The 16,918-nt window shown below is 37.0% G+C and overlaps 1 protein-coding gene across 2 annotated transcripts in view; it reads left to right on the forward strand.

Annotated features, from left to right (window-relative positions):
- LOC101641918 (NKG2-A/NKG2-B type II integral membrane protein-like) overlaps positions 1 to 9,423 on the forward strand; it is a 16,890-nt gene extending 7,467 nt beyond the window's left edge. For both annotated transcript variants that reach the window (XM_045293276.1, XM_045293275.1), the window contains 2 exons: positions 8,703 to 8,803; positions 9,100 to 9,423. In XM_045293276.1, the coding sequence (XP_045149211.1) occupies positions 8,703 to 8,803; positions 9,100 to 9,211 (213 nt within the window). In that variant the 3' untranslated portion in view covers positions 9,212 to 9,423. The remainder of the gene's footprint in view (positions 1 to 8,702; positions 8,804 to 9,099) is intronic.
- Positions 9,424 to 16,918: the final 7,495 nt, after the last annotated feature.

A 16,918-nucleotide genomic window follows, 5' to 3' on the forward strand; every position in this document is an offset into this window, starting at 1 on the left:
GAACCCTAAGTGACTCGTCTCCCCACTACCCCTCTGCAAGGTATGTCCAGTTGTCTAGAGATGGGCATTGGGTCTCCATCACACGCCACCCTCATTGACGAGGATATGATTCCCCCTCCCCACAGTCACTTCATTCTTAAGCTATATTTAATCCATAGATTAATTGTTGGAGATTGACATCTTAATTATGTAATACCTTAACATGAGTTTGAGGACCCTGGTGGGGTAGTAGTTACACACTGGGCTGTGATCTGAAAAATCTTCTGTTCAAAATCACCACGTGCTACACAGGAGAAAGACAAGCTTTCTGCTCTGTAAACAGTTACAGCCTCTGAAACTCACCGGGGCAGTTCTACCATAGCCTATCCATCGCTATGAGTTGTTATCGACTCTATGGCAGGGAGATGTTTTTTGGTTTAACATGAGTTTATCTTCTCAATACTTTCATTGTTTTGAATAGAGTCTTGATTTTTTTGTGTCCAATTATCTTTTATATTTCTTTTCTGAGATTCTCATGTGACAATACAAATACAATGGAATCAATAAAAATATCATTTCTTCAACATTTAGCATGACAGTTTTTGCTTCTGCTTTGAGGATTTTTGTTTTCTTCCTGGTCAATTGTAATCTTCCTGAAGACCTGTAATCATACTGAAGACTGTACTCTTGGCCATCAGTTAAGTCCTCTTTACATTAGGCAAGTCAGGCTCTGTCATCTGGGGGCCACAGGTTTTTAGAGTCTCTAATCCTGAAGCTGAAATTGTTTCACTAATCCAGCTTCTATTTTTCAGAAAAATTTTTCATCACAAAATTGAGTAGAAGTATACTCCAATTATGCCACAATACTTTTCCAAATTTGGATCCCACTCGTTTTTATTGTGGATCCAATTAAAATAAAATTCTTAACAATTTCAATCTTTTCTCCATTTAGCATGAAGTTGTTTTCTAATCCAATGGTGGGATTTTTGTTTTCTTTAAATTGAGGTGTAAGGCATACTGAAGGCTGTAGTGTTTGATCTTCACCAACAAATGTTTTGAGTGTTATTTGCATATCACAGGTTATCGATGTGCCTTCTTCCAATTCTGATGCTGCATTCTTCTTATATAATCCAGCTTTGGAATTATTTGCTTAGTTTAGAGATTGAAAACATATGGGAACAGGATACAACCCTGGGGCCCTCCTTTATTGATTTTATACTGTTACATGTCCACCTGTTCTGTTTGAATGATGGTCTCTTAGTTTATTAATTGATTCCATATGAGCCTTTAAGTGATCTGGAATTTCCAATTTTTTACAATGTCATAAAAAATTTGTTATCATTAGTACAGTCAATGCCTGTGCATAATCAACAATATGAATTATTTCTCCTCTAAGAAATACAGAAAATACCTTTGAGGTATTGCTAAATATCTTCTTTTAATCAATATCCATCTAACATAAGTTACGTGTGCCCTGTTTCTGACTTCCTTTTTGAAAATGACTTACAATTGTACAGTTTCCTGTCCATGTAATAGTACACTGAATTTTTAATTCCATTCAACAAAATTTTACTTAGCTGTAATATCAATGATATTGTTCAAAATCTATGCATTCTATTGGCTCACTTTTGTTTGTAATGGGCCCAATATTGCTCTCTTTCAGTCAATTTGTCAGATAACTCTCTTCAAATGTCTTGACATTGAGGAGCTGAGCGTCATTAGCACTGCATTTGTTGAAACACTTTGGTTGTTATTGTGTCAATTCCTGAAGTCTTGTTTTCTTACTGTCTTTAGTGCAGCTTGGATTTCTCTCTTCGGCACTGCCGGTTCTTTGCTAGGAGCTCTCTTCTGAAATGTGTGAATGATGAACAATTATTTTGGGTACAGTGATTCCGTGTGTTCTTTCCAGGGTCCTTTGATGCTTCCTGCTTTATTTACTTCTCCATTTACTTTAATATTTCAGCTTGATTTATGCTTTTCTTTAATGATTCCATCTTGAGAGCTGCTAAATGTTGATCCTGTTAGTTGCCAAATGTTGTTTCCCTTTCGTTTTATAATCCCTAATCTTTACATAGTTTAGTTCAATATTTTGTTGTCTCAAACCACCGTTTGTGTTCCATATTTGTTTTCACTTAGTCCATCTTAATTGAAAGTACAGCTGAAATTTGTCTACCACGATGACTCTGAAATGCTATTGGCAGAGTTTGAAGCACCATAGCAATACCCACACCCCCACACCATTTCACAGCAACTGACAGTGGAGTAGTGGATCCAGCTGGTGCTCAGTCACTCAAAATAATTAATCTCTTGAAACACAGTAAATCCTGGAGGAATCCACACATAAGTATGTTTAATGGAGGAATTTTTTTAAAGGATAAGCATTTCATACACTAAAAATATCTGGAAAATGCAACTAAACACTGAGGATAGAAAGTGGTTGACTATAAATGAGAATTGGACAAAGGTTGGTGTAAGGTGAGTATTCATACTTTGAGAGTAATGGTTACTTTCATCATCCAAAAAGATGGTTTAACAGATGACTAAGTATCAAAAATGATGAAATCATATGATATGGTTAAGTGCAGTTTATTTTCTGTTATGTAAACCTCAAAATTTGGCTCTAAGGAGAACTAAGTTTCTTTTTCTGATAAAATTATTTTGAAAAATAACAACAGCATATAAATCCAACGATAAAATCATTAAAGCTTTAATCTCACAAAGGTAAAGAAGATACTATGATGTATATCCTATCTGCTGAATTTTGAAATGGATAAATTTTAGGTTGACAAAAGAAGAAACAATGAACTAGATTATATTATAATAGAACAAATAAAATTTCCACATTTATAGATGATTAAATTTTATGTGTATAAAATCCACTGTCATGAAAATAACAGTCAATATGACAAAAAACATATTGCAATGGACAAATTGACTCCAAGAGACTCCTTCTAAGTTTTAAAAAGGGAAGATATAATTTTGGTGACTAATGATGTAGGCGTATGGTATTTTCAAGGACTTTATATCCACACAAAAGTGAGATGTAAACAATTAATATGGCCCCATTAGCCATAAATCCTTATGAGATGTATTATAATTCTGCAAACTATGTTTGTGGTTATGAGCCCATATTGAAGGCTGGTACAGGATGAAGATGGGGTTAAGTTCTGATTTTATTAGAAGCTGTGAAACAAGTCATTCCCTGCTTCCTTAATAGCATCTTTAACACTCCTTTATTAGAGGGACTACTTCACTAAAGACTAATTCTTCTTGGATATTTTTTGTTATTGATCAGTTTTATTGGCACTTTGCCCCATATTATACAATTCAATAGTTCAAGTATATCAATGAGTGCTTTAATATTTACCAAAATTATTTTATCATATTTAGAACATTTTCTTTTTCCTATACTCATTGTTACTCGTGTATTTTTTTCAATTTTGCCAAAAATATACACAGTGAAACATTCACAAATTCATCAACTTCTTCATATATAATTCAGTGCCATTGAACGCACTCTTCGTGTTGTACAACCATTATTATTCTCCCTCTCCAAATTGTTGCACCTCCATTAAAATGAACTCAGTGGCCACTAAGCACAACCTCTTTCTCCTTTGTCCTTGGTAACAGTAGTCAAGCTTTTGTTTGTTTGCTTGTTTTGTAGTTTTCTTGACAGAATATTCACACATCATAAACTTCCATGGTTATACCGCTTCTAAAAAGAATTGTTTATGTATCATCAAATCAGCTTTAATGTTTCCTCCCCCATCCCCGACATCTACTGATTGCTCCCCACTTGCTTTTTACCCTTTACCACCTTCTTCCCAATAAACCGTTGCATCAGTTATTGTCTCTATGCACCCACTGCTTCTGTGCTTCCTAAACTGGGACACCTAACAGAAACAATAATATACAAAAACAAAACGAAACAGAAAAGAGAACAATAATAATAAGATAAAGATAAATATAAGTAAAAATAAAGTAAGAAATAAAATGAATTAATAAATAGCAAACCACCAAAAATATTTTAAAAACCAGAGAAGAAATTCCTGTCTTGGAACAATCAAGAAATGTTTGAGCATAGAGCAAATTTGGGATGGTTCAAGAGAGAGGTCCACTGGCCAAGCATAATATTATACCTTGATTTAGATTAGCCGTAATCAAGTTTACAATAATCCCTGTCTGATAGTACATTAAGACTCCACCCTTCATATTTTTGGGGGGTACAGCTCGCTAAAAGACAAAAGCGCACGTCCATAAAAGCCATTTATCAATGAATAGGAGCCAATTGGAAGCAGTGCCAAGAATGTGGGGCACCTTCCCTCATCTATCCTGAAAGTATGGGACTGTGAGAGAACAACAGTGAGACTGGCTTCCTGGCACACAGAGGTGGAAGTCAAAGGCCATGTGGCTGAGAGCCTGAGGACCATAGACGACTGTGGGCTGGGGAGAGGACAATAATTGTATCCTTAATGTTAATCTATTATTAACTTCTCTACTAAACCCCTTACTTGTGATTATTATCTGTGGAGTTCCACATGGCTACTGCAAGAAATTATTGAACCTAGCAAAGAAGAATACTGTAGGTGGAACTGTGGGTGTCAAAACAGGGTAAAGAAAGAACAGCTGATAGAAAATATGGCTTTGGTGGTAGAAGTGACCCTGGAAATAGCATGGAGAACTTTGCCAGAACAGTGACTTCTTCATCACAAAGACCTTTTCAACAACACAATAGCAACTATACATGTGAACTTTTCTAGATATAGAACACCAAAATCAAAATGAGTGCATTTATGGGAATGAATGATGGAGAAGCTGAATATCAGCAGATAAAGGAACACCATGGGCCCATAGACCATCAATTGCTCATATGTATATTCAGGAAAAAGGTGAGGATAATTGAAACAAGGTCACAAAACCAAAGTAAAATCTTGCTGAGGAAGTTATTGTGCCAACCTGCCCAATTAAACACATGTGGGGTTAATTGAAGGGTGGAGGGATAAATGGCTCAGTGAGCCTCGCTTTCTAGTTCTTGGGTCTCTTGCTTTCTGATGGTTCAACCAGGGTGCAGCTGCCTTAGCCAGTTCTCTGCTTTAGTTAGCACGGCTCACTTCCTGTAAGACATCCCTGAGGAGAAGCCACATAGACCTACCCCGATGCAGCCCTGGGTGCTGGAGCAGCCATGTGGAGACCTCTGTAAGTGCTGAAATGCTTACACACTCACTGACTCGGCTTTCCTCCTGCAATCGGCATCATTGCACGTGTTTTGTGAGATGGAGGAGGACTTTGTAGATTGGTGTCGGACATATGGGTTAATGGGAAAAAGTTGGACTTGTGGGTTTGGACAGAACTGGGTTGGGATGTTCTCTTCATGCGCAATTAACCTTTATATAAAACTCTCTTCTACATGAGTTTCTGTGCATTTGGTTCTCTAAAGTACCTAGACTGATACGCTTGCATATATCCCACCTGTATTTCAAGAACATCATAAAAACTGATCTGATGCAATGAACATTAATGACAATAAGACCTGATGAGCTCTGGTATGACATCAGTAACATCATACAGAAAGAAATAAAAGGTCATTTAAAAAGTAGGGAAAAAAATCAAGGTGGATGTGAAACGACACTTGGAGACTTGTTCTTAATCATAAAGTCGCTAAGGCAAATGGAAGAAATGATGACGTCAAAGAGCTGAATAGAAAATGTCAAAGGGCTGTACGAAGACCTAGATTTAGAAAACCAAAAAGGAAGAACTCTCTCAGCATAACTTACAGAACTAAGGAAAAACGCAAGTTTTGAGTTGCCATATCAGAATTTTCTATGGGCGATAAATTGACGCAGGCAGCATCAAACACGATGGAAATGATATGCACAGTGGCTGTACCAAAAATAACAGCCAACATTCAACCGTTTCAACAGGGAGCATATGTTCAAGAACCAGTGATACTGAAGGAAGAAGTCCAAGCCACGCTGAAGGTATTGGCAGAAAACAAAGCTCCAGGAAGCTATGGAGTGCCAATTAAAATGTTTCAGGAAGCACTGGAAGTACTCACTTATCTATGCCAAGAAATTTGACAATTGGGAAGAAATCTATATTAGTACCCATTCCAAAAAAAGTGACACCACCAGAACATGCAAGTTATAGAATAATATCATTGAAGTCACATGAAAATAAAACTTTACTGAAGGTCATCCAACAATAGTTGCAGCAGTACTTTCACACGGGGCTGTTCTAGGTTCAGGCACGATGCTGAAGAGGACTTGGAACCAGTGATCTCATTGCTGATGGCAAATGGATCTGCCTCAAAGCAGAAATATAAGAAAGATGTTCATTGTGTTTTATTGTCTTTGTCAAGGCATTTGACACCGTGTATCATATTAAACTGTGCATAGACTTAAGAAAAATGAATATACTTCATTGTGTTCATGTGGAACCTGTATATGTATCAAAAAGCAGTTCTGTTACCAAAACAAGAAGTACTATATGGTTTCAAATCAGGAAGAGTTTGTGTCAAGGTTGTATTCTCTGCACAAAATTATCCAATCTGTCTGATGAATAGATGGAGAAGCTGGACTAAATGAAGACGAGCATGGCACCAGGGTTGGGGGAAGGCTTACTAACAACCTGAGAGATGCAGATGACAGCTTGTTTGCTGCAAGTGAGGAGGACGTGAAAGACTTGCTGATCAACATCAGGAATTGCAGCCTTCAATATTAATAACAACTTCATGTAAAGAAAACTATACTCCTCACAACTCGACCAATAGGAAACATGATGGTAAACAGAGAAAAGATTGACTCTGTCAAAGATCTCATCTTGCTTAGATTCAAAATCAAATTTTAAGAGATCAAAAGATGCATTGCCTGGATAATTCTACTGCCCAAGACCTCTTAAGGTGTTGAAAAGCACGGATGTTACTTTTAGGACTAAGGTGTGCCTGACTCAAGCCATGCGATTTTCTTTTGAAGCAAAGATGAGGAGCCTTCCTCTCATGTACCCAGGACAAGTTTTCAGCAGGGACTGAACGCTTGGAAAAAATATCATGTTAGTAAAGTAAAAGGACAACAAAAAAAGGAAGACCCTTGTTGACATGGGATGACATGGTAGCTGCTTCAATGTGCTGAAACATAAGAACAATTGTGAGGATGGCGCAGGCAGGACCCTGTTTCATGTTTTGTACATAAGATTGCCACGAGTGGAAAGAACCTAATACTGTAACAGCATTAGATCTAGTAATGACATTAGCTGCTCTGAAGGTCACTATATTTTTGTTTTTAAATTGGGGGAAGTGTATCATTGTAAACTAACATACTATTGTAAGAATAATAGTCTCTATTCATCACCTAGGTTCTACCAATAGCAACATTCGTCAGCAGAACAGAATATTATTAAAAATGGAGCTTAAAGTTTGTCCTTTTATTTATCCTTTTTATTTAGATTGCTTCCTCTAGTTATTGTTTCTCTTGTTATTTGTTGTTTTAAAAGTGCTCTTAGGCCATTTCTATTTATTTCTTAAGTCTGTGTAATTAGTGTATTTTTAGGATTTTATATCATGTTTTTATAATGGTTCTTAGACTATTTCTTTGTATAGTCAGCAGTTGATATGCAAATTAACTTGTCAGCTTCTACCTGTATTGGTTGTACATTTTCATTAAACTGTGAAAAGCTCACTTCCATATAAGTCCTTGCACAGTGGTTAACTTTCAGGTACGATATGAATTGTTGGTAATTCTCAAGGGGAAAATGATGAGGTCTTCAGCTTCCTCATCTTATGTAAATATCTTCAGTCTTGGAAATTCTATGGACAGTCCTACTCCATCTATTTAGGGTCACTGTGAGTCAGAACAGCAAGAGGACCTTCCCTGCATTTAACTATTACTGATTGTATTTTCAGATGGTATCATAATCTTTGTTTAATTTAATACATAGATTTAGAAAAATGAGGAGAAGAATATCCTATTGTATGTATCCCTATTTATTTTCTCTGCTGCTTCAAAATATTTCTTTGTTTCTACTGTGGAATTTCTTAGTTAATCTTAATTAGTAAATTTGTTATTGACAAAATATTTTACTTTTACTAAACCTGAAAATGCATGATTTTAATCTAAAAATATATATATCACTATATATTCATCTTTGTGTGTCTGTGATTGCCCTTCAGAATTAAACTTACAGGGACAATTAACTAAGTTAAACAATAGTGGAGTAGATCTCAGAAGACAAAAAATAGTAGATAGTACAATAGTACAGTAGTAAATCTCAGAAGACAAAAAATACTGGCCTCCGTGTCACTACCTCCTCACTGGCAATTTTCATTTCCTTTACAAGACCAAAGGCTGAGGAGGAAGACAGAAACATAAGAATTTCTGTAGAGAATAGCAGACAATCCAGAGACTAATTTAAGTTCTTACTTTGCTCACTGTTTGGAATCTTGGTAAGTTTGACATTATAAGAATATTAAAAAATTAGTAGCACTAGACAATTAAAACTAGTATTAATATTTAAATAGTTACTACTGAACACAAAGTTAAGAAATTTAGAAAAACTTTGACTACAGTAAAGTGATTTTCAAATTTATTGCATTTTAAATATTAGAATCTGGCTCTTTAATCTTGTTTGAAAAATTAAAGATGAATTTTTAAAAAGCATTGTCAGCATTTTAAAAGTAATAAAAGTGTTCATAATAGTTTTTGAAACGGAAATGTTTTGTTTCCCAACAGAACTTTATAAATTCCCTATCATCTCTTTCATGGATTGGTCTCAATCGAAACAGTACTAGACATGATTGGTTTTGGATAAATGGTTCAGTTTTCCGAACTAAGTAAGTTTTTCTGAATGACGCTATACAGAAGTATAAAAACTACAAAAACTAAAAACCTAGATAAGGAATATCATGAAACAGAATTAAAGACATGTAAAATAAATAGAAAATTAAGGCCATTCAATTCTGACAAGCAATTATGCATAATACTGAAGCTCTCGGTATTTGTAAAAATGATTAATGATATTTTTAAGAAATGTAATTATCCTTGTGTACAATAGTCTTCAATTATTATTGCATTTAATATTCCTTTTTTGTAGATTGATAACAGATTTATTCATTTTTATTCTTCACAGCAAAAGGGTTTTTAAAAAGACTAATCATAACTGTGGTATGCTATACTCAAATGCCCTTCAGACAGATGACTGTGAAAATTCAAAAGCATACGTTTGTAAGCATAAGCTTTGATGTTAAAGCACTTGATGTTGGAGTTGTTAAAGTATCCAGGCAATGGAAATATGATGATTGCAAAACTCTTAGAAATAATTGCATTATTTGTTGGACTGGAAACTACATTTGGATCACTCCTGGACTTTAGTTTCCTCCACTGGCTGATATTCACCAATATATTTTTCTGTAATAAAGTATAATTGTGAGTATAATGACTTGTAGTATGTTAAGTGAGAATTTATTTAGTTCTATATGTTTATCAGAATAATTTTGTAATAAACCAAAATATATAAATTTCTGTAGTATTGTAAGAAATCTGAATGTCTGATTTCGTAAGTACTCATGAATATTTGAATACTATTATCCATTTGCTTGCATTTCACTATATTTTTTAATAACAGCTTAGCAATTTCCACATTGGAAACTTTACATGGGGTTGAGACTTGGGCTGCTAAAGCGGAGACCTTTGTAAATGTATAAAGGCAAGGAAATACTGTCAACAAATTGTCAGAATGAATTTTTTCAACACTGCAAATTCAAGAAACACTGGAAATAATACATGAAGTGTTTACAAAAGAAAAAAATACTGAAACTCAATAAGAAAGGTTGTAATTGTGGCATTTTAACTTGCCCTGCCCCAAATGCCTTCTCCCCACGCCCATGATAGCCACGAAAACCAGCAGCTGTACAACTACTTGAAAGGCAGAACATTTCAAGCTCTCCAAAATCCCATCATTAGAAATTTATTAGTATTTTACCATTTTTTTCAGCCCTCCTGAAGACTCCACATGGAAGTAGAAAGCCTCATCTTCGGCCCTCAGAGTAGCTAGTGGTATTGAAACGCTGACCTTTAGTTTAGCAGTCCAGTGCTTGCCCCATGACACCATTAGAACCATGGCTTCTATTGTTGTTTGATGCCATAGAATTTATTCCAGCTCATAGCAACCCTATCTGCAATAGAAAGAAACACTACTGGGTCATGCACCATCCTCAGGGTTGTTCCCATGTTTGGACGGATTGTTGCAGCCACTGTGTCAGTCCATCTTGTCTAGGGCCTTCCACTTCTTGCTGCCTCTTACTTTCCAAAGCATGACCCTTTCACAACTATTGGTCTCTCCTAATAACCTGCCCAACCTACGTGAGACAAATTATCTTCATCCTTACCTGTAAGGATCATTCTGGAAGTAGTTGTTCTAATATAGTTATATTTGCTCTTTGGCGGTACATTTAATTTTCAGAATTATTTTTCATCAACATATTTCAAAAGCATTGATATTCCTTTGGACGTCCTTATTCAATGTCCAATTTTCACATTCATATGAGGAGATTGAAAATGCCACAGTTTGGGCCAGGAGCTCCTCAGTCCTCAAAGGAATATCCTTGCTTTGCAACTCTTTGAAGAGGTCTTGTGCAGCAGATTTAATCTATGCAATGTGTCATTTGATTTTTTTTTAAGTTGTCAAGGTTTTCATTTTACTTGTATCTACACTCAATACTTATAGAAGCAGTAGTCAAAAACAAACAACAACAACAAAATATGATGGAATTGCTTTGGGTAAACCTACTGCAAAAACTTAATTATTTAGGTAAGTGTTTGGTTATAGTTGAGTTTTTAATCTGCATATACGAATACTTCATATGTTTTAGTCTAAGAAGTTACCATATACATGAATACTATAGTTTTCTTCCCCACACCCAAACTATTTTATTAGGAGCTACTCCACGCATCATACCTATTTTGAAGGAATACATTGAATATATATGGAAGGGTTAAATCCTTGATTTAATCAGCAAGTGGTTCAAGTCCTCCTCACTTCTAGCAAGCAAGCTTGTGCCATTTGCATGTTTCATTTAATTAATAAGCCTTCCTCCAATTCTGAAAGACAGCTAGCTACCTGGCCAACTAATTTGAAGAGATCCATATTTCTGTCCATTACTAATGTTCAAACTATGGAACTATATCATTGATATCGCATGCAAGTATATTTTGGGGAAACAGCCTTCAACAATGATTGTAGCAGTATATTAATAGGGAGCTGCTAGAAGTTCAGGCTGGATTAAGAAGAGGACATGGAACAAGATGAAGGATTGCAAATTTCCATATGGATACAACAGAAAATAAGGAAGACCAAAATCCTCACAGCTTGACCAATAGGTAACATTATGATAACTGGAGAACAGTTTGAAGTTGGTCTTACTTGGATCCATAATCCATGTTCATGGGAGCATCATTTATAAGATAAAAAATGTGTTGCGTTAGATAAATCTGCTGCGCAACACCTTTTAAGAGTATTGAAAAGCAAGGATGTTACTTTAAGGACTAAGTTGCATCTGACAAAATCCATGGTGTTTTCTCTTACCTTATATGCATGCGAAAGTTGGACAGTGAGCAATAAAGACCAAAGAAGAATTGATGCAATGAAATTGTCATGTTGCAGAAGAATATTGAAATTACCATGGGCTGCTAAAAAGACCAAAAAAGAAATCTTTCTTTGATTAATATGGTTAGAGTGCTCTGCAGAGACAAGGATGGCAAGACATCATCATACATACTTTAGATATATTATCAAATATAGGAGAGGTCTGTCCCTGGGGAAAGATGTCATATTTGGTAAAGTGGACGTTAACAGGATAAGAAGGCTCTCAATGAGATAGATTGACACGATGGCTGGAATGAAGAGAGCTGGAATAGGGGCAATTATCAGGCTGGCACAGGACAATGGAGGGTGTCCTTGTATTGTGCATAGGGTCTCTATGGATTGGAATCAGCTAGATGGCACCTAACATGACAAGAAACCAATGTTGGTGTCAGATTTTTCAATATAATTCATCTTCTCTGATTATTGTCTCAGTATACAGATGGAATAAGCATTGTGAGAGCATGCAACTGTAAGGCACACCTTTCCTGATTGTAAACCATGTGGTATTCCTTGTCCTTTGCAAACAAGTGCTTCTTGATCTGTGAACAGGTTTTGAAGGAGCATTACTAAGTGTTTTGAAATTCCCATGCTTCTCAAGACTATCCATAATTTATTGTGATCCACAGTGTTGAATGCCTTTGCATAGTCAATAAAACCCAAGTAAACGTCTTTCAGACAAAATCCTTCTGGCATCAGCATGATATCCTTTATTCCATGTCATCTTAATCTGGCCTGAACCTCTGCCAGCTCCATTTCAGCATCCTTGCATATGGTATCAAATATATTGTTTTATAATTTGCACATTCTGTTGGATCACCTTTCTTTGGAATGCATACAAATACAGATCTTTTCCCGTCAATTGGTCAAGGAGCTGTCTTCCAAATTTCCTGACATCGACAAGTGAATGCTTCCAGTGCTTCACCAACTTGTTGAAACATTCCAATTAGTATGCCATTACTTTCTGGAAACTTCTTTCTGGGTAATGCTTTCAGTACAGCGTGAATTTCTTTTGTCAATATCATTAATCCTTGATCCTACGCTATCTTTTTAAATGATCGAATGTCAACTCGCTGTTTTTGGTACAGTGACTCCATGTATTATTTCCATTTTGTTTTGAAGCTTCCTGCATCATTCAATATTGAGCACTGGTGGCTTAGTAGGCACACATTTGGTTGCTACTCATTAAGTCAGCAGTAAAAGACTACCAGCTACCGTGAGGGAGAAAGAAGAGTAACTGTCTTAGAAAATTATAGAGCCAGTTATACTTTGTCCTAAAGGTTGCTGTGTCCGCATTGACTTTAGGGAATTGAGCTTGTTGTTGACCTCTGGAGTCCTGGTGCCATAAAGCTTACTAACTGGGATATTTACCACAAAGTTAGCCATTCAAGAGACAAGTTTTTTTTTCTTCTACCATTAGAAGCTGCAATTTTGCTTGTGTTAGAGGTCTTACATGTGTCTCTATTTTTTACTGATGAGTGTTATAGTTCTAAGGTTTATGTTTAGGTTTTTAATCCATCTTGAGTTCACTTTTGTATAAGGTGTGAGATATAGGTCCTGTTTCATTCTTTTGCAGTCACCCTAACCTTCTGAGCTGATCTATTTGCCTTGAATTTAATTAGCCCAACAGATCTCCTTGGAAACCACTATTTTGATTGGCACTCTTTTGGAAGCACTATAATGAGACTAAGGCAAGTTTAATTAATCACATTATGTGTTAAATTATTGATTTTCAAGTGTTGAAACATCCTTACTTTTTAATATAAATGTCTCTAGATTAGGTATATATCCTTTTAAAATGCAATTAAATTTGGTTTGCTAGTATTTTGCTGAGAATTTTGTATATAGATTCATAAAAATAATCCATTTTTTCTTATAATATCTTTATATGGCATTGGTATCAATGTAAAGTTTGTGAATAGAATAATACATGTTCACTGTTCTATTTTTTGAAGAATTTGAGAAGAATTGTGGTTAATATTTCCTTTAAAAAAGGGTATAATTCAGAGAAAATGTTTTGAGAAACGATGTACAAATGTGCTTTACACAATTGATGTGTGTATGGATTGGGATAACAGTTGTATGAGCCCCTAATAAAATGTTAAAAAAGAAAAAAAAAAGGGTATAATTAATTTATGAAGTCATTTATTCCTGGACATTTGTGTTAATCTGGGTAGACTAGAAAAATAAATTCATATAAACTCATATGTGAATGAGAAAGAGGTTTACAAATAAGAGCAGTTAAATATTGAGGAAACATCCCAGCCCAGTCCAGATCAAGTCCATTAAGTCCAACATTATCCCATATGTCCAATACCAATCTATAATGTCTTCTTCTGACTTACGAAAAACATGCAATGATGCCAAATGCAGGAAGATCACAGACCAGTGGGTAGAAAGTCTTTGGATCCAGTGGTATTGTAAGCATCTCAGCGCTGACAGGGGTCTCAATGTGGCATCTCCAGGTCCAGGGTTCTGACTGCATCAGGGTTGGTGTATGTGGTATCTCCTCAGGGATGTCTCACAGGGAGCCAGCCTTGTCAGTAGAGCATCTCTAAGGAAGTGAGCAGGGAGTCTCTCCCACCTCCAAGGAAGAAAAACCAGATTTCCCAGAATTCTCAGAATTAGGCCGTCCCCACACCGAGGCCTCATTGGCTATGATCTGATTGGCAGGCTAGACTCCACCACTACACTTTTTTTTTAAATCATTTTATTGGGGCTCATACAGCTCTTATCACAATCCACACATACATCAATTGTGTAAAGCACACTTATACATTAGTTGCCCTCATCATTCTCAAAACACTCGCTTTCTGCTTGGGCTCCTGGAATAAGCTCCTTATTTTTCTTTTATTTTTCCCCCTCCCTCCCCGATGCCCCCTCCCTCATGAACCCTTGATAATTTATAAATTGTTATTTTATCATCTCTTACACTGCCCAACATCTTCCTTCACCCACTTTTCTGTTGTCCATTCCCTATGGAGGAGGTCACATGTAGATCCTTGTAATAGGCTCCCCCATTCCAACCTACCCTCCCTCTACCCTCCTAGTATCGCCACTCTCACCACTAATCCTGAAGGGATCATCCACCCTGGATTCCCTGTGTTTCCAGTTCCTATCTGTACCAGTGTGCATCCTCTGGTCTAGCCAGATTTGTAAGGTAGAATTGGGATCGTGAAAGTGGGGGAGGGGGGAGGAAGCATTTAGGAACTAGAGGAAAGTTATGAGTTTCATCAATGCTACACTGCACCCTGAGTTACTCATCTCCTCCCCACTACCTCTCTGCAGGGGATGTCCGGTTGTCTACATCTGGGCATTGGGGCTCCATCGCGCACTCCCAAAAAACCCCTACACTCTCAATCCTCAAATTAGCAAATGATTATGTAACTACCACAAGATTTCTTTAAAAAAAAAAAAACACGTTTATTGGGGGCCCTTACATCTCATCAAAATCCATACATTCATCCAGTGTGTCAAGCACAGTTGCACAAATGTTGCCAACATCATTTTCAAAGCATTCTCTTCCCACTTGAGCCCCTGATATCAGCTCTCCATTTCTTCCCCCTCCCTCCCCCACCCTTCCTCTCTTATGCACCCTCGATAAGTTATAGATTGTTTTGTTTTTCTATATCTTATATCACTCTCCATCACCCTTCACCCCACTTTTCCATTATTCATCCCCCTGGAAGGGGGTTCTAGTTGATCCTTGTGATTAATTCCCTCTTTCTCCCCCCACCCTCCTCTAATCCTTCTGGTACCTCTACTCTCCTTGTTGTCCTTGAGGAGTTTATCTATCCTGGTTTCCCTGTGTTTGAGGCTCTTATCTATGGCAGTGTGCATGCTCTGGTCTAATCTGATTTGTAAGGTAGAATTGAGGTCATGATAGTGGGGTGAAGGAAGCACCAAAGAACTAGAGGAAAGTTGTGTGTTTCATTGGTGCTATATGGGCTCATCTCATCCCTGTGACCATTCTGTGAGGGGATGTCCAATTGTCTACAGATGGGCATTGTATCTCCACCCCATGCCACCCTTACCCCTCAAATTCACCCTGGGTATGGTTTTATTCTGGGTCATAGATGCCTGAGACATGATCCCTTCAGCACCTCATGATCACACAGGATGGTGTACTTCTCCCATGTGGGCTTTGTTGCTTCTCAGCCAGATGGCCACTTGTTTATCTTCAAGTCTTTAATACCACAGATGCTATATCTTTTGATAGCCAGGCACCATCAGCTTTCTTCACCACATTTGCTTAAGCAACTATTTTGTCTTCAGCGATCATGTTGGGAAGGTGAGCATCACAGAATGCGGTATTGTTAGAACAAAGTGTTCTTGTGTTAAGGGAGTAGTTAAGTCAAGGCTCAACGTCCATCTGCAACCTTAATTCTTAACATATAGATTTGAGTACATAGTTCTATTCCCCTCTCATTATATATATATTTATGTATATTTACATATGTACATGCTTGTATTTAGGCCTCTATAAATATCCTTTACTGGCTGGTTCTTGCCTCTATTTCCTTTTTACTTCCCTCTTGTCCCACCGTCATGTTTGGCTTTCATTCAGATTTAGTAATTCCTGGCTGCTACATTGCCCTTGATTGAGTCCCACTAGGCATCCTACGACCTTACTTTCATTGTTTTTAGTTGACTTTTTCCCTTTTCCCTGGGTTGGTCCCCCCATCGCACTTCGTCTTTTCTCCCACCTCCCTTTCTCCCATATCCCCCCAGAATCATTGATACAGTTCTTTTCATCTCTGAATTATTTATCCCACCTATCTTATCTAGATAGACAAACAGATACATTAATAAGTGCAAAAACCAGGCAAAGCCAAATAACACAACAGAAGAAGTCAAAACCAACAAAACAATAACAAGAACAGCAGAAAACATATACAAAATAACAATAACAAAAAGAAAGCTACTGACAAAAATGGGAAAGCCTATAAATAGTTCAAGGTCTGTTTGTTGGCCTTTACGAGTGCTTTCCAGTCAAACCCGATGGGGGTACTACACTCTTTCTCCAAAGTCTATTTTTGGTATTCCCAGGGGTTTTCATCACTCTGTTCCCCCTGCTCTGCTGCATGCCCTCAGTGCCTCACTCCAGCGTAATGGGGCCAGACCGTGCACTATACCCACACTGTGTCTCCACTGTTGTCCCCCACAGTGGCATTGTTCAGTGGTGGGGGCGGCCACACAGTACTTCCCGTGCATTGCCCACTCCAAGCAGGAACATCGTCCTTGGGGTGATGAAGAACAGTACAACTTTTCTCAGAAATTACCAGGCAGAATTCAGCAATTGAGAGAA

Source organism: Echinops telfairi, unplaced genomic scaffold (assembly GCF_000313985.2).
Source record: "Echinops telfairi isolate 266 unplaced genomic scaffold, ASM31398v2 ScPeMD7_1957;HRSCAF=2489, whole genome shotgun sequence".
Taxonomy (NCBI): Eukaryota; Metazoa; Chordata; class Mammalia; order Afrosoricida; family Tenrecidae; genus Echinops; species Echinops telfairi.